This window comes from Puma concolor, chromosome C1 (genome assembly GCF_028749965.1).
Source record: "Puma concolor isolate L17-30 chromosome C1, mPumCon1.1.hap2, whole genome shotgun sequence".
NCBI lineage: Eukaryota > Metazoa > Chordata > Mammalia > Carnivora > Felidae > Puma > Puma concolor.
Window position 1 is genome coordinate 164279186 of NC_141674.1, and position 23965 is coordinate 164303150.

At 38.6% G+C, this 23965-nt stretch overlaps 1 protein-coding gene across 2 annotated transcripts in view; it reads right to left on the minus strand.

Moving 5' to 3' along the window:
* CHN1 (chimerin 1) overlaps positions 1-23965 on the minus strand; it is a 206456-nt gene that overhangs the window by 83791 nt on the left and 98700 nt on the right. For both annotated transcript variants that reach the window (XM_086718934.1, XM_025927733.2), the window contains one exon: positions 5492-5780. In XM_086718934.1, coding sequence (XP_086575060.1) covers positions 5492-5780 — 289 coding nt within the window. The remainder of the gene's footprint in view (positions 1-5491; positions 5781-23965) is intronic.

Genomic DNA, 23965 nt, shown 5'->3' on the forward strand with positions numbered 1-23965 from the left:
GAAACGTGAAGAGATGTTAAGGCCAAGGAAGGAGAGGGTTTCCCTAGCTGGAGTTAGGAGAATAATCAGAAGTTCAGGGAAATTTGAGAGATGTTTGCTAACGGACTCAACATGGGATGCACCTTCAATAAAAGTTCACTGACAGGCAGAGAAGCAGAAGACTAATTGTCTTACATTCATGGAAAGTAGAGTTAAAATACTGGTCAATACTGAAATGCAAATACCATAAAAAATAACATATTCTAGCCTTAAAAATCCTTAGCATATTATTGGGCAAAGACATGCTTCCTGTTTAGACACAATTAGAGGCATCCTAGTATTTCTAAAAGAGAAACTCCACTGTTGGATGAAGCAATTTGGAGCTGTTTGATGTTATGTTGTGAACGAGGAGGGCACTTCAAGCAATGAAAAGATGGATCCTGAAGAGAAACCCGAACGTGCTGTTTCCAGCAAAAGCTGGGGGAACAGTACTCAGACCCACGAATGGGCATCTGGTTGGTGATCGCTCTGATCCCAAAGTCAATAATGCATTACATACGAGGAAGGCCACTTTATAAAGTTTCATGAATATTCATAACCACCAGTATAACGGAATCCATAATCCTCATTTTAGAGACCGAGGCAAATTGAGACCCAGGGAGACTTAAGGCTTGCTCAAAACCACACAGACAAAGATATACTTATATACTGACTATGTAGGATTTTGAACTCTACTTGATTCTTAAGAAGGATACTTAGAAAAGACAAACCCACTATTAGATGTTCTGTAGGGCAACTATAGTCTTTCTCACAAATGACTAAATTGGCTTCTTTATACAAATAGGTGACCCTGGGCAAATCTGGCAGTTCTCCGAGTGCCTGTTCTCCCCTGGAACAACTCATCCTAACCTTAAGCCACAATGGAAGTGTGAGCATGTAAATCTGACCAGGGGAGAGAGGAATGGATATGGATAAAGGCAGGGTTAGGAAGCAGATGAACAACAGGAGCACAAGTTGGGGAAGAATAAGGAAGAAGAAGCAAAAGACAGGCTTTATTTTTTTTAATGTTTACTTATTTTAGAGAGAGAGACGGAGAGAGAGAGAATGAGCAGGAGAGTGGAAGAGAGAGAGAGAAGGAAATACAGAATCGGAAGCAAGATCCAGGCTCTGAGCTGTCGGCACAGAGCCTGACGCGGGGCTCAAATCCACGAACCGTGAGATCATGACCTGAGCCGAGGTCGGTCTCTCAACCAACTGCGCCACCCAGATGCCCCGGAAAAGATAGGCTTTAAAAAGTGGTAAAGTATAAAGTCAAAGAACAGTTTTCTGTAGACTGCTTCATGGTACTCCCTCCTCTGATATGGTCACTTTTGCAATGATTAAGTATGGCTTTCCCCGCTGATTTCTACATGGAGATTATAGGGATACAAATAATGTGCTAGCTACATATTTTTTAAGCAAAGTAAAAACATTTAGGAGAGCTGTTTTGTGGGAGAATAAGACAATTAGCAGACCAGACTGCCTGGGCCCCTTTTGCCATTCCCAGGGACAAAGACTCCTATCATTTTATGGAGATGCCAAAAGAAGTCCAGTAGTTATAGCAGTTTTTTGGCAGGGCCCTGATTACATTTAAACTTCAAACTTCACAAGGTTTTTCAGTACATATGCAGTCTGGTGATTCCCAAAGAAGTCTTTAAAAAGTGGAATTTAAATGTAAAAGAAATTCCTGAAGAATAAAATGACAGTATGCCAAGCATTGCAATCATTCCAAACTTCCAGGGGAAGAAAAAAAACACATATATACACACACAGACACATATAGGTTATCTGGCTTGGTGAAGTTCCATAAAACCAACAAATGGATTTTGCACCCCCTTGCCATCACAGGTCACTCTTCCATGTGAGGCAGGTTTGGGACTTAGAAGACTAGATTCTAAAGAAATGAGGTCCTGGCTAGATTCTGAGTTCTGACTCACAGCACAGTTTCTGAAATGCAAATTAATATATTTTATTTGGCAGTTTATATTATTAACAGTTATGAGACATGTTCTAAAGCAGGGCTTTGGAGAATTTGAAATTACATTATTAGTAAGTATAAAATTATCATAAAAATTGTTGCATTCAGCCATTGGTCCAATATCTGTTGAAGCAAACATATGACATTTACTACTTGGAGAAAGAAACTATTCAAATACAGTTCCAAGATAAATTTTGAAAAAAGTAACTAATAAAAGCTGGGTTCATGGCCAGTGTGGATACTATAGTTAAGCCATTTTAGAAGAGAAGGAACTCTGGCTTTTCAACAGGCTACCACTTCATGATTAAATTTCTCTTAATACTTTTTGAAAAGAAATTTAAGTTTCTGATTGATATTTCAAGCTGGAGAAGGAATTGGAGAGTTAATGAAAAAATGACACAGATGTCACTTGGAAAAAAAATCTCCGCCCTCAGGATATGCCACGAGCTTTCCTAGACACAGCTAGGGACCTTCAGGATTCACTTCCGTGACAAAAAACTTTAAGACCATCAAACCATCCTGATAACCTTCCACAAAGCTCAGATGCTCAACTTACACTTAAGGACTGAAAAATAAAATACGCATGGCATTCTCCTCCTTTAATTTTAGAAGGAGGAAAGACCTTAAGAGATATCTGATTCAGAATTTCCCCAAGTGGATTTCGTGAAATATTATTTTCCTGAATAATTTTCGGAAGAGTGGCGAGGCGCTTCAGGTAAGTCTGGGAACACTCTTGGAGAGTCATAACACATATTATTAGGTCATTAGCGAAACTGAGAAGACTACAGAAAAGAAATAAGTAGGTTAAAAAAAATTTTTTTTCATCAAGCCTATTTGAGCACAGAGCCCTTTTTGCAGTAAGCAAAATTGTAACAATTGTAAAATTACTGTTTTAGCGAAAAACCCTTATCTGTGAAGAATCTGAAGTCCAGACAGGCTAGGGGATTGTCCCAAAGTCACACAATTAGTTGGTAGATAAGCTAAAAATAGATCTCACCTTTCAAGACCAGACTTCGGTGCTATTTCTGTCCTGTGTTCTCTGCCTCTTACAACACCTACACTCCTTGAAGGATCACAGGCTGTAACAAGAACCACATCTTGGAGATCATCTGGCCCAAAGCCCTCTTATTAAAGGCGGGGAAACACAGTCTCAGAGAAGTGAAGCAGTCTGCCCAAAGTGACACAGGAAATCAATTCCTGTAGCAGAACTGGAACCTAGCTCTTAACTCCAATACCAGCAACCTTTCCACACCAGCATCCTAACTCCTGCGAAATCACCACTTTTGCCTCTGAGGAAAAGGTAAGCCCCTCACGGACAAGAGGGACTTTAGCTATTCAGGATCCAGTAAAATACTTATTAAATCATACTTGTGTCAAGCGATATTTGAAATCAATGAAACACGATTGTCTTTACTTACAAATGTCATCAACTGTGACAGGGAATCAATGTTTCAAGCTCCTGAACAGGTCATCATCCCTGTCCTGTTGGATGACACCTATAAATAAAATAAATCTATTTTTGAGTGAGTAGATTTTAAGCCAACTAGATTTAAGATGCATGCACTTTAAAGCAAAGAGAAATTTTTTTTTGTTTTTAATGATCCTTAACTATGTACCGCTGGAGAGAAATACTTTCCGGTGCTAGCTACCTCACTCTATGTGGCCATCAGTGGCCATCAGCAGCAGGCGATCCAGACCATGTACCATCACAGGTGCCGCTGCCAGAATACATGGGGAATCACAGATCCTAGAGCTAAAAGGGTCCTCCAGACATCGTCTACCTCAGTCTCTTTCCTCTGTGAATGCTACTTTCACTTTGTAGGAGGGACAACCAAGACTCTAGGAGGTGGAACGACTAGCCCAGTGGGAAACAGCTGTGTCTTTAATTCGAGTCTCTTGATTTTGAAAAGTATATCCAGAACACATTAGCAAAGGTCATCATTTGGCCGATCAACTCTAAAAACCTCACATGGACACATTTTAAACACATTCACAAATGCTGACTTAGAATATTCTATCACACCTGCATAAAATGCATTGTCAGAGATACTTAAATACGAGCATGACTGAAAAATACCATGAATGGAAAATAACCAAAAGTGAGAAAATGGGAATTAGAGAGTGAAAAGAACAATATTAAATACGGCAAGCAATTAGGATTCTACATTCTGGTTACTTCCAAAAAAGATTAGGGTTCCTAACAAACACGAATATATGAAAAACCTTTTTCTACAAATTTTCTACAGTCTGTAATTTAAAACGTTGGGTAGCCGCAAATGCTACTTTGAGTTAGCCTTGCCAGAAACTAAAATTTAGGCTAGACAATGAACATTTTAAATTTCCATTCTGTGCCTACATACTTCAAGATAACTGCAAGTATTTTAGGATACCGCCTTGAGGTAATATAGCTGTCACAGTAACGTTACCACCAAACTCATGAGTGCTTACTGTGTGCCTGTCGCTGTTTGGCTATTTTGCACCTACTATCTCCTTCAATCGATCCTCACAACAGTTTGATTATAATTTTACAAATGAGAACATCAAAGCACAGAGAAATTCAGTGACACGAAGTAAGTTCACACAACTGGTAAAATGGTAGAATTTGTGCACAGATCTATTTGGTGACACAATCCAAGCTCAAATCACTATATAATACTGCATTTCTTTAATATGGCCGCGGGAGAGCCTCAAGAATATTAGAGTGAATAACACAATTCCAATTAGAATACATAAGATTCTCCCAACTAAATCCCATACAATGTAAAACATCAAGAAATTCTCTCACTCTTTTTCTGAGGGATGAAGAGGCAGCTAGGGATCATTTTCCAAAGCAAATAGTAATGCCAAGGAATTGAAACTTCTGATGTTAGCTTTAAACATATTACAACTAAAATATGACAAAGGAAAAACTTAAATTGTCTCTTGTAATTAAAATACATCTTTCTGATTCAATTAATTCTTAAGAGTCCCGAAGGAGATAAACACTCCTGTTACTCAAGACTGACTGATTCCCAAAATAGTAAATGTTATCGATAGACTGAATTTAATCCTATGTACTTTAAAGCATGGCTATATATCATTTTGCTAAAGAACGGAACTATTTATAAAGGGAATAAAAAAGTAGTTTTGATAGATTATGCGACCCCCTCAATTTCTCATGTAATGCAGCTCTCTTTTCTTGACCGTAGTCATGCTTCTGACCCAAAGCCCTGAGCTTTTTTTTTTTTTTTAATCAGGGGACATTTTTTTTTCAACATAGTTTTAAAACCATGAAACTGATAAAATAGGAAATAATATGGAGCACAAATATATACCTGACATAACTGAACAAGAATTAGATATATGCAAAGTTCAGCACCACAGAAACCAGTGACATTAGGGAAACGCACATCTTTTTCAAAGCTCTGTGGAGAAGTCAATCTCTTCTGGCAATAATGGCTTTTTTATACGGACCCCAAACAGAAGAAGATAAAGTGTGGTTTCATGGTAGCTTACCCTTTTCTCTGACACCCCATCCTGGCCTGTAGAATCTCTCTCATCATGTGTCTCTTTCAGGACTGGCATATGTTTTTGGTATGCTGGCTCTCTGTTTAAGGTTGTGTATCCTATGTGCTCATAAATTGGGTTTATCGTCATCTTGGCAATGTATTCTGCTGCCTTGGTTTCAATATAGAGAGTAATCAATCCATCAGTCACCAGATCGTGGATGGACTCAAAGCGCTTCTCCCCAACGAAGTGCTTTCCATCGTAGTAGAGCCTGAAGTTTCTGGTTTGACTTCCAAATCTGCCTCAATGAAATGGGAAAGATGTTTTTAAGAAAAGTAAGCAAGTGAATTCTTTCTGAAAAAAAAAAAAAAGAGAAAGAGCAAAAAAAAACTATTGCTTTGTGTGTGTCATCTTTGTTAAATAAACTGTGGCTAATCTCTATGAATCGTCTGGAATACAGAAAATAAAACTTGTGAACACAAAGAATAAACTTGCAACAACTAGGGATAACTAGCTAAAAGCATGCCTACTCTAGAAGGGAAACAATGTTCTTGTTTATCTTTTTAAACCACTTCATTAACCTGTAGGAAAAGTGAAGGAAAATAAAGCTTATATCCTATTAGAGCACATTCTATATTCAGTTAGTCAACTCCATAAGAGATGAAATTTCTTTATTAACATGTTCTCTTCAAGTCGATCAATAAAAATATTCAACATACTTTAGACCCCAGCATTCATGTCTTTTAATGAGAAAGCCCCATTTAATGGGCTCACGTAAGTACAATGCCAGCAATCATTTAAAGCACAGCTGAGTCCAGAACCTGAACCACACAGTGAGGCAGGATGGCAACAGAAACATACTTTTGCGATTTCTAGCCATGAGTCAATGACTTGCTCTTTCCTTTTACATAGTCATTTTTCTGTGTCTGCATGTTGAGTCGAGGCAAGAAACGTCAGCAATACATATAAGGCACAGAAGTCATAAACGAATGGACTCTAGATCTGTTCTCACTTTTGGGTCATGTTTTGGTGACATACTTTAAAAACCGGAGAATAATGGTTTACTCTTCTGATAATTTCAGTATTTTGCCTCCTGATTTTATGAAAGGGGATGCCAAAAGGCACCAAGAGCCAGTATCATGGTCTCCCAAAGGCAATCCCAAGTGAGCCTAATTAAAAACAAAACAAGTCAGAGAGGATGTATTTAATTTCACTGTTAAAAACAACAAAAAAGACCCCCAAATACACAGAACAGAGGTGAACTTAAATACAAAAATAATACCGTGTTTAATACCAAAGTAAAATGTTTAATTAGGACTCCAACCTTTCACAACAATATTATTCTGGTATTGCTTATATTCCAGAAAGACAGGGCTTACCAACTTAAGATTCTACTTTTACTTTATCCTTAAAAAAGGAAACAAAATAATTCTTTATAATGGCCTGAGGTATCTCTGTTTCTGTAGTTCAAATTGAACTTTAGTAATTATTGAATCTAGAACCTGGCATTCTATCCATGATGGTCCTTCTACTATAATAAAATTTATCCACCTTTGGTCCTTTAAAAGCAATTATATTTTGACTTATACTCAAGTGAATGATCCATATAATTCCAATTTCCCACTGGTCATTTTCCTGTAATGTTATAGACATATTTCTCCTAAGTAAATTTTCATTATAATGTAAGTCTAAAAAAGTAGAAGGTAAAATTTCTACACCAAAGTTAAATATAAAAGTTTCTTTCAGTTTAATATGCTGCTTTTTTTTAAATTTTTTTTTTTCAACGTTTATTTATTTTTGGGACAGAGAGAGACAGAGCATGAACGGGGGAGGGGCAGAGAGAGAGGGAGACACAGAATCGGAAACAGGCTCCAGGCCCTGAGCCATCAGCCCAGAGCCCGACGCGGGGCTCGAACTCACGGACCGCGAGATCGTGACCTGGTTGAAGTCGGACACTCAACCGACTGCGCCACCCAGGCGCCCCAAATATACTGCTTTTATTATTTCGTTTTTGTTAAGACATATTATCTGTTTTTTGAGTAATAAACATGGAAGGCCACTGTATAATTTTTGTAAGAGTCTTACAACAATAATCACTCAGCACTGTTTAACATTAAGTCCTTTTATAGCTCAGGTGTATTCAGAGGCATTTCAATGAGGGATTAGACCATTTTACTCCTTCAGGGGGTTATGATTTTACAGTGCGTGTGGCACTTCAACTAAAGACTATCCAAGCAATGGTGGTAGGCACTTGTCACTCACATTTATTCTAAAATCTGAACAGTATGGGAGTGTAGGGCAGAAGGGATGATGGCATTCTTGGCCTCACTTGGGTGAGTGTGGGGAGACTGAAAGAGCTGGTCTAGGACGCTTCACAATGGGCCTATTGCTACCCCAGCTAAGGAGAGGATTTCCTGGCTACCTCTAGGCATCGGGCAAAAAAGACTAAGTAAGTTTGTGCTTTTCTGTTTATCACAGCAACCTGAAGAGACCCAGCGCGCAACTCCCAATTCCTCCTCAACCTGCACGTCAGCTCTGGACTTCCGGTCCAGTCGAACTTCCAGTCTTAAGGAACCTGATCCAATAACGAAAGTAACTCATAATATGGGCTGATTAAAATGTAACCTCAGAGGACAAGAAAATGAATTTCCATTTTGGAATTATGATTGACTTTTTAGGAAAGCTGCATTATTTTTACTAAAGGAGCCATACCCTCTCATTGCCTAGCCTGTACAGCCCTCTCTTTCCCTTGGGAAGTGACATAAAGAATAGCATCACACTTTACATCAACGGAGTCTCCTTCCCTTCTGTGATTTGAAAGGCATGATAGAAAATCTTTGAGCAAGGTGGGGAATGGATGTGTCTATTCTACAAAAGAGCCAGAAAAGCAGAGATGCTGAATCTAAAGGCAAAGAAAGGATCCTTTCTTGGAAAAGTTTACCACTTACAAACTATCATTCAACCACACACCCAGGAATTCTGTTAAATATTAGGTGGTTCATAATAAAGTTCCTGTTCCCTTGATTACCTCTACAGGATATAGACAAACACAAAGATAAGATGAAATGATGGATTATACATATATATATATATATATATATATATATATATATATATATAACATTATAACATTATATATATATTTATATATATAACATTTTATATATCTATATATATATCTATATCTATCTATCTATCTATATATATATCTATCTCAAGAGTTGCATGCTCTATCAAGCGCCCTGGAATTTAAAGAATTCATCTTTATTTATTTATTTATTTATTTGAAAAAAATTTTTTAATGTTTATTTATTTTTGAGAGAGACAGAGAGAGAAAGAAGGAGACACAGAATCCGAAACAGGCTCCAGGCTCCAAGCTGTCAGCACACAGCCCCATGTGGGGTTCAAACTCACGAACCATGAGATCATGACCTGAGCTGAAGTCAGACGCTTAACCGACTGAGTCACTCAGGGGTCCCTAAGAATTCACCTTTAGTTTGTTTTTTAAATCTTTTTTGTTTTTTAAGTTTTTTTTAAAGTTTATTTATTTTGAGAGACAGAGTACGTGCAAGCACATGTGAGTGGGGGAAGGGCGGGGGGAGAGCAAGGGAGAGAGAGAATCCCAAACAGGCTCTACACCAGCAGTGTGGAGCCAGACACAGGACTCAAACTCATGAACTGTGAGATCATGACCCGAACCAAAACCAAGAGTTGGATTCTCAACTGCACCACCCAGGAACCCCTAGTTTGCATTTCTGAAACATCATTGTAAAAAGGTACATAACCTTATATAGAAACATTACATTTCTGTGCAGTGATTCATGAAACCAAGTGAACCCAACAACTCCCCTCACACTGTGAAAACCAAGGAACTCACTGCTTACTAAGGTCTCAGAGCTACTGCTTATGTCCGGTGCAAAAGCACCTTTGCAGTCTTGAAACAGGGTTTGACCAGGAAAGGCAAGTGTGGGTCCTGAGTGTTTAACAGAAAACCTCAGACTTTGGTATAAGAATAGGTTTAAATCCTGGATCTGCCACTTTTTAGCTGGCTGATTTGAGAAAATCATTCTTCGGATTCTGCATCTAGAGAACAGGAATAACATGATCTTTCTCCACATGGCTGGGAGGATTACGTAAGCGTATTTAAGTCAAAGCTAAGTACGTACTAGGTTCAATGAACGGTAGTTCTCTTTCTCCTTCTCTGTTAGTTAGGCCTCTGCAGAGAATGACAGAACATGTCATGAAACAATAAAGTAGAACAGAAAAGAGAACCAATAAACATGCACTGAAGGGGGCTCAACAAACAACCGGTAACACAAATAACTTGTACCGGAATCTCTCTGCCCTGGCTGATTTCACAGTCGACACAAGGCAAGGAGGAGCTCTTTGTGAATTGTCTTCAGATGTCCCTGAAAAGTTTATACTGCCTGGGTGGACAGACAGGAACTATAGCAGAATGCAGAGTGGGGGCTGGTGGGGGAGGGAAGAGCAATGAGTCTTTCCACTGTGACTTGTGAGTCAGGTCTCTGAATTCAAAGGCAAAAGGTCAGTCAATGTAACCATACTGACGGCAGGACGTGTTCCATGGATCTGGGGACAACTGCTGAACTCTACACTAGAGAGCACTGATATGTCAAAACTGTCGAAGCTAAACCATTTTCCTCCATTTTTACAGGAAAATCTTCTTTTCATCTTTTCTTGTATTTATTACCTGCATCTGCCCTCGCTTTTTAATAGCTGTTCATTCTTTGGTGAACATGTCTGAAGCTGTACAGGACCAACTCTCTCTTAGTTAGAGTTCAACAAAATTCATTTTCTCCAAAGTGGTACTGTAGTTAACGAATAGAAAAGAGAGACTGGGATCATCTGCTTTGAACTGCTACTGTTGTACATAATTACCACTTTCGAGAAGTGTCTTTTTCTCCTGTGATTTCAGGTTTTGGTTTTCATGTTTAAAAAAGCTGTTTAATGCTGTGCCCAACTGCATTCAGATGAATTTCAAAATATAAAATTGTAACATCTAGCTTTCAAAAAATGAACAAAACCTTTAATACCATCCTTTCTATATTTTAAAAGTAAATCGTACTCAAAACATTCAGTCTAGAGGTACAAAGTGATGAAAATATGTGTAAAGAATAGCCTTTGGGATTTTACTTTACTTTTTCTAAAACCAAGATTACTTCTGATTTGAGGTCAAAGTATTGGGAAATAGCTCTTCAAAGGAAAGTTCCAAGTTAACAGATGTTTTCTGTTAAACAAACAAAGAAACATATACAACACACTTGTCTAAGTTAACAATAAGATGTTAGAACTATTTCCAGAAACCAACATACAAGAACAATTTTATTTGTCATAAATATATATTTGTGTATTGTTTACCCAAATCAAAGATGGTAATCTAATGATGAAATACGAGCATCTCATAAATTTATCTAATCATAAACACACCCTTGAAAAGCTAAAACAGAAACAAGAATATGACGAGGCATTCAGTTAAATACTAAAAAATGAAAGGCTGAGGAAGAGAAAGCATAGCTATATACAATTCAAAAATATTTTTTTTTGCATCTGAAACCTTTGTTAGGGTACTACTTTTGTCTATCTGGTCATTGATTCTGGATGGTGAAATGGGGCAAAAGTGTTAAAATACGCGAACTCATGATGACATTCCCTTGGCACAGTAAATTGCCTTCAGTGAAAGAAGCAAGTCAATGTGCCTAACTAAACCTGGCACGCTCTGGAAGGTGGGATGAATACAGATGAATTAGTTGAAGGTCTGTTTAAGAAGCAGTGAGCCATTCCCCACACCCTCTCCAATCCTGTCTCCAGTCCCACCCCTTCCCGGCTCTGGTGGAAGACTGAAGTCTGGTTATCTGGAGAAGGTAAAACAAGGAGATAGTGAACAGAGGGACACCAGACAGAGCTGAAGGCAGAGGTGCTATCCTGAAAATTAAGCGAAAAGTTGTTAATACTGAAGACTGAAACCTCCATCTTTCTTTGTCACCTGATTCTCAAAAGGGTTGTACCTTTTCATGGTAGGAGACTGGAAAATTCTGCTCTTAGAAGTCTGATCCGCCCAATTGAAGACTTAAGAATAGAAACATCACCGTCTACTTGGCTGGTTTCTTTCAAGCTTTCAGAACTACCAGTCAGCTTTTTAGTGCCAATAAATATGAACAGGTAGCCAAGGACCACCTGACATCTGAGGAAAGACTCTCTGATGAAGGACAAAGATGGATAAACAAAGAGAATCAAAGAGAGCTGAAGGATAAACACTGGGATGCTGTAAGAAAGGGATGAATATAGAGTATGCAGAAAAAATATAGCATATTTAAAGGAAGAAATGGAAGATAAAGTTGAAAAAATTTTCAAGATCAGTAAGATAGAAAATAGGAGAGAAAAAGTAAGATAGAGAATCAATTCAGGAAGTCTAATATCTAAAAGAGTTCTAAAAACAGAGAACAGAGTAACTGGAAGGGGAAGAAATCAAAAAAGACAATTCAAGAAAATTCATCAAAGTTGAAGGATACAAACTTATACAATGGACAAAAATAAGCCCATGTCAAGAAGGTAAACATGAAAAGGTGTTCAGTGAGTAATCCAGTAAATGCAAATTAAATCTTTAGATTGGTAAAATCTAACAAGTCTGACAATACCAAGCACCGGCAAGGATACAGAGCACCTAACATAACCAGTACCCGGCATACTATTTAACAAAAGGGTTTTGTATTTTCTAGTAAAGTTGGATGTATACATTCTCTAGGATTAGCAATCCTATTCCTAGGTAATATTCTAGACAATACGATTGATTATATGCACTAGGAGACACACACTCTCGCTCTAATAGTAATGCTCATTAACGCCTAAACCTAAAAACCACACATTTCCAGTAAAATAGAAAAACTGTAGTACACATATATGATAGTTAACTTTATGTCACTTTGGAGGGTGTTTTCAGAGAAGATTTGCATTTAAGTCAGTGCACTGTGGGTAAAGCAGATTGCTCTCCCATAATTGGGTGGGCCTCATCCAATCAGTTCAAGGCCCGAATAGAACAAAAAGACTGGCCTCACTGAGCAAGAGGGGGTTTTCCAGCAGACTGCCTTTGGATGTACCTGCAACATTGGCCCTCCTAAGTCTCAAGCCTACCAGCCCACACTGCAGATTTAGACTTGCCAGCTCCCATAATCACGAGCCAATTGCTTATAATAAATGCGCCCCCCCCACACACACACACATACACACACACACACCCTATTCGTTTTGCTTCTTTGGAGAACCTTGATTAATATAATGAAACACTAGGGGTGCCTGGGTGGTTCAGTCGGTTAAGTGTCTGACTTCAGCTCAGGTCATGATCTCACGGTTCATGAGTTTGAGCCCCATATCAGGATCTGTGCTGACAGCTCAGAGCTGGAGCCTGCTTTGGATTCCGTGTCTCCCTCTGTCTCTGCCCCTCCCCCACTATCTCTCTCTCTCTCTCTCTCTCTCTCTCAAAAATAAACATTAAAAAATTTAAAAATATATAATGAAATACTATATAGCAAGGAAAGCAAACATATACATGCAAAAACATGGATGGATTTTTACAAGTATAATGTGGGCAAAAAGAACAAGTCACAAAAGAATACATACAATGTGGTCTGATTATATAAAGTCCAAAGGCAGGCAAAATCTAAATATAGTATACAGGAACATATATACAGGTGGTAAGACTATAAAGAAAAGCATGAAAAAGATAACTATAAACCGAGCACAATAGTTAACTATTGTGTGGAAGTGGGAGATAATGACTAGCAAGAGAAATATGGGGAATTTCTGAACTACCATTAATGTATATTGATGTGGTAGGGATTACACAGATTTACATATATTTACATGTAATCAATTTTTAAATTGGGTATATCAGTTTAACATACTTTCCTGTATGTGTTATTTCACAATATGTATGTTTTTAATTATAGCATTCAAGGGGCACCTGGGTGGCTCAGTCGGTTAAGTGTCTGACTTCGGCTCAGGTCACGATCTCATGGTTCATGAGTTTGAGCCCCACATCAGGCTCTGTGCTGACAGCTCAGAGTGGAGACTGCTTCCCATTTTCTGCGTCCCCTTCTCTCTCTGCCTCTCCCCCACTCAGACTCTGTCTCTCTCTCTCTCTCTCTCTCAAAAATAAACATAAAAAAGAAAATTAAAAATAAAAATAAAATTATAGCATTCAAATGACAAAGACCTAAATCTGGAAGAAAGAGCAATCAGAAACAGATTCCCTCTAAGTGGTTTACACTATAGACTTTAAGGATATAAATTTTATAAGAGAACTCAATGGTGAGTTTTTAAAGGGAACGAAGTGAGAGTATAGAGCTAAGAAAAACAAATTAAATACCAATACAATTACTACAGATCTAATAAATAACTAGAAATGACAGGAAACGGGATCGATAGGACTGAAAAGCAAATCAATGGCATAGAGATAAGGCTTAAATAGTCAACTGGATGGCTAAGGAAAAGTACAAGAGTAAATCAATTAAGGCATGTAGGATAAACACTGAAGACTAAGACAATCCACCATAAAAACTGTGCTTCAAGTTCAGATGCCAACAAATGGAACAGAAATACTATTCAGAAATAGAATTTGGGGACATATTCCAGGCAAGGAAGAAGGAACTGAATCTCAAGACCGAAAGAACACACTGTTTCATGGATGAGCTTATAAAAAAAACTATCAACATTAAAACAAATCCTGGTTGGGTGCTTGGGTGGCTCAGTTGGTTGAACGCCCAACTTCGGCTCAGGCCTGATCTCACAGTTTGTGAGTTCGAGCCCACACCGGGCTCTCCACTGTCAGCATGGAGCCTGCTTTGGATCCTCTGTCCCCCTCTCTCTCTGCCCCACGTGTGCACACACGTGCTCTCTCTCTCTTAAAAATAAATAAACATTTAAAAAAGAGAACAAATCCTGGTTTAAATTACTAAATTTGAAGAGTAAACAAAGAATTTTTTAGACAACCAGGCAGGAACCAGTGTCACTTTCATATAAGGGGTTGGAAGCAAGACTGTTTTCAGACTTCTTTACATTAACAATAAATGTCAAGAAACAATGGATTACCATTAAGTACTAAGGATAGGAAAAAATACACTGAGGATATTCTGTCCAAACAAGCTGTTGTTTAAAGATAATAGGGGTTCCTGGGTGGCTCAGTCAGTTAAGCATCCGACTCTTGATTTTGGCTCAGGTCATGAACTCACAGTTCGTGAGTTCGGGCTCACTCCCTGTTGGGCTCTGCACTGACAGTGTGGAGCCTGCTTGGGATTTCTCTCTCCCTCTCTCTCTCTGCCTCTTCCCTGCTTGTGCATGCTCTCTCTCAAAATAAATAAATAAAATTTAAAAAATAAAATAAGATAAAGGCAACAAAGAGACATTCTTGTTATAAAGTTATACCTTCTCTGAGTCTTTAGAAGTCATTGAAGAGAATGTTAGTCTTTTGAAATGCCTTTTTTTTCCTTTATGGTACTGCACTTAGCAGCAGCAATTTAACATTTTAGCATACTGATGGCTTTAAGAAATGTTTCGAATTTTACTTAAGTTAATAAATGACCATTCTTGACAACAGAACTATAGTTACTAGAATTTCACTTCCATGAAATGCAGTGACTCTTTCTTGATCATGCACTGGTGAATGAGCTCGCTGTGTCTTTAGGATACAATGAACAGAACTGTTGTAATGAAACCCAATTCAAGTGAAAGCCTTGTGAGTGGAACCAGTCTTGATGACCTATGCCATTTTACACTGCATGGTCTTCATAGGGATCCAGAGGATCAAGCTTTGTAAGTGCCTTAAATTCAGGGAGAAGCTTATTCACTGCTAACACCTCTGTTGAGTAAAGAATTTGGTGAGACTACCTTGCATCTTTAAATTTATAAAACGTCTCCTAGTCATGTCTTCTTCCCATACCTACTCAGTCTTGCCAACCCCCAACTTGCAGCCTTCTTCATTGCTATCATAATCTCTTAAACCACAATCATTATACAGAAACAGAATGTCAAGGATAAGTTAATGGATGTCACCGCCAAATACATGAACAAATAAAAACTCACTGCTATACGGTACTTGTAACAGTCACTGATACGGTTTTATCTGACTAGTGATTCAGTAAGGTTAGGAAAGATCATTTATTTTTGAGCAAGTATGTCAATGTCATTCCAAAAGAGAGGTTTTGTGCCATCTCAAAAACACACCTCATATTTCAGTGTACTATTCAATCTGACAGCTAACTAAGTTATAATAAAAGATTTTTAAAATGAGAACATGTTAGGATAATAAAATGCATATGGCCCAATCAAACATACGTGGAAGGAGTGAGGATGACTTGATTTTCTGGAACCATAATACCTGGCAGAGCTATTAATTATGTGCTTTGTTAAACTTTACCTACAGCTGCTGGCTTATCTACCAATCATGAAATAAAACTATGTTGAATGAGCTAAAGTGTAAGGATTCTGTCTTCTCTTATTTTACAAAAATCTTGGGTCTAAAAGGGAAGACTCAAAAGACAGAAGAGATCTTTGTGATTGTCGAATTCTTTGTTGTAAATCCAGGCCCCCAGGCTCCATACCATCAGATTCAGAATCTGCATTGTTAACAAGATCCCGAGGTAATCCCTATATGGCTTAAAGTCTGGGAAACACCCATCTAATCCAATCCCCTCACATTATCTATGTAGCAAGGAAGATGTTCAAGTTCCTCCACAGTGAAATAGAGAGGCTAATAAAAACCCCAAAGACCCAAACAAAACAAAATAATAATCAAAAAAATCCAACCCACTGTTTAAAGTCAAATGGTTCTTTATCTGCATTAGTACTGGCTGCTTTATAGCTTTTTTCTGGAAAGCCTCCTGGCTCAACATGAGTCCGCACGTACTGTGCTCCCCACTATTGCTAAGCACTGTCAGACCAAAAAGGTCCTCAACCAAATTCATCCTCTCATCTTTTCTCCCTTCAGAAAACTGTTCCTTCTCCAACACCCCTTAAGAGAACCACCACCCACACAGTCAACTCCTGCCCAAACTTTCATAATTATCTGAGATTCTTCAATCTCCCTCTACATTTAAACTTTTATTGATTGACTGATCTGAGTCCACGCAAACTCTGCCCATTCTGCCTACAGCCACGAGAGTTTGTTCCAAGAGAGATCCTATCATACTATTTTCCCTTTTGTCCCTTTTGAAAATTGTTAATCGTTCACTACTGCCATAAGAAAACGTCCAAACACTTTAGCAAATCCTGAACCCTTGAGAATCAGTTATTAGTTTTACTTCGAAAGCACTAGAGACTGACATAGTGCGTTGCACATATTAGACCCTAACTAATCAGCTGCTGAATAGAATTATTAGAATAGAATTAATAAGGGCTTGATTAATGCTTTCATAATTGACCCCTAAGATGGCCAACTGAATGTAACAATAAAAAAGATTCTAAAAAATACATGTGAGTAAACACAGAATTGCCAAAATATGAGAAGGTTATTAATTTTGTCGGGCATAACTAAGAAAGATGTGGTAATTATCAGGCATAGTGTTTGTCACTTACAGAACTGTAATGGTTTCCATACTGACAACTGGGAGCAAATAAATGAAAAACAACTTTTCTAATACAGTGAACCAATTAAAATAATTTCTACTACACTATTTTCATTTTACTATCAAAGAAACAATATTAAGTATTCTATCCAGCCAATAAGTAAATGCATGTGCACTTACAGAACATATTATACACACATTTTAATCTTTTTAAAACAGGATGGGTCCAGAAATGATGAGTGTATTCATATAATTAACAACAGATTTGGCTTATTCAAGAGCTGGTGCTTAGTGCCACTAAAAGCTTATAAAACCTTGTTTCCATGAGTCCACTACTTCAGGATATAAAAAAAAAAAATCACATTACAACAGAAGTTTATAAGAGCATGGAGTTATATATGTGAGTCCTTGCAGAATTCTATACATATACATAAGTGTGTGTGTTTACACACTCATTTATGTGTTTTGCAGATTCCTACTACTTAATCCTCTTAAACAACAAAATGTTTTCTTTAACCATTTTTTGTATAAACTATTCTAGGTATCACACAGGGACTATAATTTAATATTTTTTAAGTGTTTATTTTTGAGAGGGAGAGCACGCGCATGCATGTGCACAAGTGGGGGAGGGGCAGAGAGAGGGGGACAGAGGATCTAAAGCGGGCTCTGTGCTGACAGCCCAATGTAGGGCTCAAACTCATGAATCACAAGATCATGACCTGGGCCAAAGTGAGACGCTCAACCGACTAAGCCACTCAAGCTCCCCTAACTTAATATTTTTTTAAGTTTCTTTCTTTACTTTGAGAGAGAGAGAGCATGAGAGGGGGAGTGTCATAAAGAGAGGAAGAAAGAGAATCCCAAGCAGGTTCCACGCTGTCACTGCAGAGTCCAACACAGGGCTCAAGCTCATGAACAGTGAAATCATGACCTGAGCCGAAATCAAGAGTCGGATGCTTAACCAACTGACCCACCCAGGCTGAGGCACTCCTATAATTTTTTATTTTTATTATTTTATTTTATTTTTTTTAATTTTTTTAAATTTTTTAAAATGTGTATTTATTTTTGAGAGAGACAGAGACAGAATGTGAGTGGGTTAGGGGCAGAAAGAGAGGCAGACACAGAAGCGGAAGCAGGCTCCAAGCTCTGAGCTGTCAGCACAGAGCCTGATGTGGGGCTTGAACTCACAAACTGCGAGATCATGACCTGAGCTGAAGAAGGATGCTTAACTGACTGAGCCACCTAGGTGCCCCTACATTGCCCATTACTGAACTTTCAGTTCTTGAATTGAGTTTTATATATATTTTAAAAACTATTTATTTATTCATTTATTTTTATTTTGAAAGAGAGAGCACCAGTGTGAGTTCGGGAGAGGGGCAGAGGGAGAGAAAGAAAATCTGAAACAGGCTCCGCTCAGCACAGAGCCCAATGTAGGGTTCGATCTGACAACCTTGGGATCATGACCTGAGCTGAAATCGAGTCAGATGCTCCACCGACTGAGTCAACCAGGTGCCCCTAGTTTATATTTTTAAATTGCCTTGCATGTTATCACATGTGTTCACCTTTTAATTTGTTACTTTTTATCTGCTTGTAAGCTTGAAAAACAAAAAGGGAATTTTACCAATATCTGATAGAAAGCTGTATTAAGTAGACTCTAATGGGGATTACTGACCATTCCTTGGCCATCAACACATGGGCTCCATAGTAGCCCTTTAGCCACTCAAAGGCCTTTCCCCTCAGTCCCAGCCTCCTGGCTGTATTTTAGAGACCTGAGGCTGCCAATGATCTGACTTCCAGACAAGTAGGATGTTGTTGTAGACGAGCAGAAACAGGCCTAAATTTGATTAAATATACACCTTTAAGTTTATCACCTAGTGGTTATTAACAATCAGCAAATTACTACATAAAGTGTAGCATAAAAATGCCTCACTTTAAAAAATCAATTTCTTAACGTATAATTCATACACAACAAACTACCTCCATCTGAAGTGCACAATTCAATGAGTTTTGACAGATACTATCACAGTCAAGATTCAGAACATTTCCCAACATCCCCAAAGTACCCTCATGTCCTCTTGTGGCCTATTTCTTTGTCCCTTATTCTATTCAACCACGTATCTGCTTTCTGTCACTATAATTTTCTATTTCATGGAAATGGAATTATGCAGCATATATTCTTTTGTGTTTGGATGTCTCAGTTTTTATAAAGCATCACTTTTAAACTGATGGATACTGTTCTTGTCAGATTTTGAATGCAACTAGACTAGGATTTCAGGCTGTGGCAAAGCAATAAATGAAATTTGTAATTGCTTTTTTTGTTTCTGGGGTTGTTCTGAAATAGCCTCTCATGTCTAATTAAGATGTAAGCATCAGATATAATCAACCTGTTAGCTGGAAACAAAGAATTATCAACATAGCCCTGGTTGCCACTCATTGACTTTTAATGCTAATAAGCAAAGGTTTAAAATGTAATACACAATGTATCTGTGTGTGTTCATTTTTATAATACTATTTGCTATTTTTGAGTGTTCTGTGCTAGGTACTATGCATGCCGTATCCCAAATAATCCTTCAACTAGTATGAGGTATTATTATTACATCCTCATTTTATTGATAAGGAAACAGACTTAAGGGAGGTAAGTAATTTGCCCAAAGTTATGCAGAAAATACTGGAACCAGAGTATTAATCTAGGACTGTCTGACTGCAAAGCGACATTCTGAACCACTGACCATATCTACTGATTAAAAAAAATTTTTTTTAATGTTTATTTATCTTTGAGAGAGAGAGAGAGAGAGAGAGAGAGAGAAAGCATGAGCAGGGTGAAGGGCAGAGAGAGAGGGAGACACGGAATCCAAAGCAGGCTCTAGGCTCCGAGCTATCAGCACAGAGCCCAACCTGGGGCTCAAACCCATGAACTACGAGATCATGACCTGAGCTGAAGTTGGGTGTTCAACCAACTGAGCCACCCAGGTGCCCCCCCATATCTACTGACTTAAAACCACAGGGCTAGGGTGCCTGGGTGGCTCAGTTGGTTGAGTGTCCAATTCTTGATTTTCAGCTCAGGTCATGATCCCAGGGTTGTGGGATCGAGCCCCACATTGGGCTCTGCACTGAGCATGGAGCCTCTCTCTCTTGGGGTACCTGGGTGGCTTAGTTGGTTAAGAATCCAACTCTTAATTTCAGCTCAGGTTATGATTTCACGGTTCATGGGTTCGAGCCCCGCATTAGCCTGCTTGGGATTCTCTCTCTCTCCCTATCTGCCCCTCCCCCATTCGTTTGCACTCTCTCAAATAACTTAAAAAAAAAAAAAAAGATTCTCTGTCTCTCTCCCCCTCTGCCCCTCTCCTCCACTTGCATGAACGCTTGCTCTTTCTCTCTAAAAATAAAAAAAAATAATAAAATAAAAAATAAAACCACAGGGCCAGAAATAAGGCCCAATGATTGGGTTATGTATCTTTTAGAGCAAAACAGCAAAAGAAACATGAATCTGTCCACTTAAGATATCCTTAGTTAAGAGCAATAAATAGAATGAAAAATATCTTTCTTTAGTTCCTACTTATAAGGAAGCGTATCACAGGGAGGCATTCTAGGTCTGACAGTTCTCTAATGCAATTTTATTAAATAAACCCAGTATGCACCAAGCAGTGCATGAGGTTCAAGGAAACCAAACAAATAAGACTTAGTTCCTGCCCTGAAGGAATTTACAATTCATTTGTAAAGACACACATGTAAATAGATTATTACTGTAGGTGGGAACTTGTTCTTAGGTATGCTCTGGGAACACGTGAAGATCTTTTCTGAAAATAAGTTAATAACCATGTGATCAACAGTACCTGGCATAAATATATTCAGTACAGACTCAAATATAATCTTGAACATTAGGTACCATCCCTAAAAATAAAAACACCTGAGTCATGAATAGATTTCTAAGTGAGCCTCAAAATCTGACAGCAAACATCAATGGAACCCTTAAGAAAAATTTTGAAAGACTTAGCAGGATGAGCCAATTTGTAGCTTGGAGAATGGCCACAATTGAGAACAGAAGCAGGGCCAAAAGCTAACACAATTGTCTGAAATGAGCAGATGAGGAACAGGAGGGAGAAACATTCACGCAGAACAATGACAAGAGCCAGAGGGCAGCTATTTTAGCCTAAGGACATCATAAGATATTCATAGGAGATCTGTTCTACTAGACTCCAGGAAGACAGGACACTTCAAGGGGGCGGGGGTGGGAAGACAAACCAAAAGAAACATGCAGTATATTTAATAAGATTAAGGATAATGTATATAAAAGATACATAAGAGCAAGATGGATGGAGAGGGAGTCCCAGACCGCACTCCACAGAACCACTGAATGAACAACATATGGACTAAGATTCTCTTATGACAACTCCAGAACCCATTTAAGAAATTGCAGTACCCCAGGCAAGTGCAAAACCATGAAAGCCTCACTGAAACAGGTAAGAAGGGCTACTTCATCTTATCTATGAGTGCCCCTTCCCCAAGACAGCACCATTGAGCTTGGCTTATGGCTTCTCCCCTAAGGGTGGGTGTGGAGGAAAAAGAGTGGAACATGTTTCCAACATCCTGGCTTCTGGAGGGCTGCCTGAGGGACTGGTTACTATCTCACCTGATTCAGAGTGCTAAGATAACTGGCACAGGTTAGATGCCCGTGGAGGCGGGGAGGTTCTGAAAACAAGGGAGAGTGTCCAATTTGTTACTTTTCCCTCAGGAGAAGGGAGAAGAGTGGGGCATGTATCCAGTGCTCTGGCTTTTCTGAGAGTTGCCCAAGGCAATGGTACCTGTCTTGCCTGATTTGGGAAACTTCCAGGGAGCTGGTATACTTTAGATGCTTGGAGGCTGGTGAGAATAAGGAGAGACAAGCAGCTTGTTCCTAGAGCACCCAAGAACCTGCAGTACCAAAGACAGATACCAGATGGTACAAAAGATTACAAGGTCCTGAAAAAGAAACTGGCAAGCCTCTTTTTAAATTTTTTTTAATGCTTACTTACTTTTGAGAGAGAGAGAGACAGACAGACAGAGCGTGAGGTGGAGGGGGCAGAGAGAGAGGGAGACACAGAATCCAAAGCAGGCTCCACGCTCTGAGCTGTCATCACAGAGCCCGACGCGGGGCTCAGACTCACAAACTAAAAAGCTGAAGTCAGATGCTTAACCAGCTGAGCCACACAGGTGCCCCACCTCTTTAATTGAGAAATGCACATAGCCCTGAGAAGTTATACCCTCCAAAAAGTGTCAGAGTCCCTCCAAATCTCTACCTGGGCTGATTGGAGAAGGTCTTCCTCTGTATGAGGCCAGTCTGTAAAGACTGGAAGAAATGGTTATATTTACAAATGCTCATACAATTCAGAAAACAAACAAATACAAACTACATGAAGAACCAGGAGAACATGTCCCAATCAACAGAACGAAAGAAATTCCTAGAAACCAACCCCAAGGAAACAGAGATCTATTAAGTATATAACAATGAATTAAAAGTAATTTTCTTAAAGAAGCTGAATGATCTAAAGAGAGCACAGACACAAAACTAAACGAAATACAAGGCACCTGGGTGGCTCCGTCGGTTCAGCGTCCAACTTTGGCTCAGGTCATGATCTCACAGTTCGTGGGTTTGAACCCCACCTCGGCTCTGTGCTGGCAGCTCAGAGTCTGGAGCCTGCTTTGGACTCTGTGTCTCCCTCTCTCTCTGACCCTCCCCTGCTCACACTCTCTCTCCCAAAAATAAGTAAACATTTAAAAAAAGTTTTTTTAAAAATAAAACTAAATGAAACAAAATCAGGAAAATGATACGTGAAAAAAAGAGAGAATATCAACAGAGAGATAGAAACCCTTACAAAGAACCACACAGAAATTTTGGAGCTAAAGAATAATTAGAAAAGTTTGGTCAACTAATCTTCAACAAAGGATCTAAGAATACCCAATGGGAAAGCGCAGTCTCTTTAACAAATGATGCTGGGAAAACTGGAGAAACACATGCAGACCAATGAAATTGGGCCTCTATCTCACACGACTCACAAAAATTAGCTCAAAATGGATCAGAGACTTAAATATAAGAACTGACACCAAAACCTCCTAGAAAGAAACACAAGGAAGAAGCTCAATGATACTGGCCTTGGCAATGAGTCTTTTGGACATGACACCAAATGTACAAACAACAAGAGCAAAATTAACAAGTGGGATTATATTAAATCTAAAAGCTTCTGTACAGTAAAAGAAACAATTAACAAAATAAAAAGACACCTACAGAATAGGAGGAAATTTTTGCAAACCATATGTCAAATAAGGGGTCACTATCCAAAATATATAAAGAACTCACAAAACTTTAAAAAACCCAAAGAATCCAATTAAAAAATGGCCAGAAGAGCCAAAAAGACATTTTTCCAAAGAGGACATCAAAATGGCCAACAGGCAGATGAACAGATGTTCAATATCACAATGCAAAACACCACGAGATGTCACTTCACACCTTTTGGAATGGTAGCCATCAAGAAGACAAGAGACAACAGGTGCTGGCGAGAATGTGGTAAAAAGGGAATTCTCATGCACTACTGATGAGCATGTAAATTGATCCAACCACTACAGAAAACAATATGGAGGTTCCTTAAAAAAATTAGAAATCTGCCATACAATCTAGCAATTCTGATTCTCAATATACACCCAAAAGAAATGAAAACAGGATCTGAACGAGATGTATGCACTTTCATGTTGACCACAGCATTTTTCACAATAGCAAATATATGGAAACAAGTCAAATGTCCATCAAATGGATAAATGGATAAAAAAAAAGATGTGGTGTATATACACAACGGCATATTACTCAGCCACGAGAAAGGAGGATTTCTTGCCATTTGTGACAACATGAATAAACCTTGGGCACAATGGTAAACAAGAT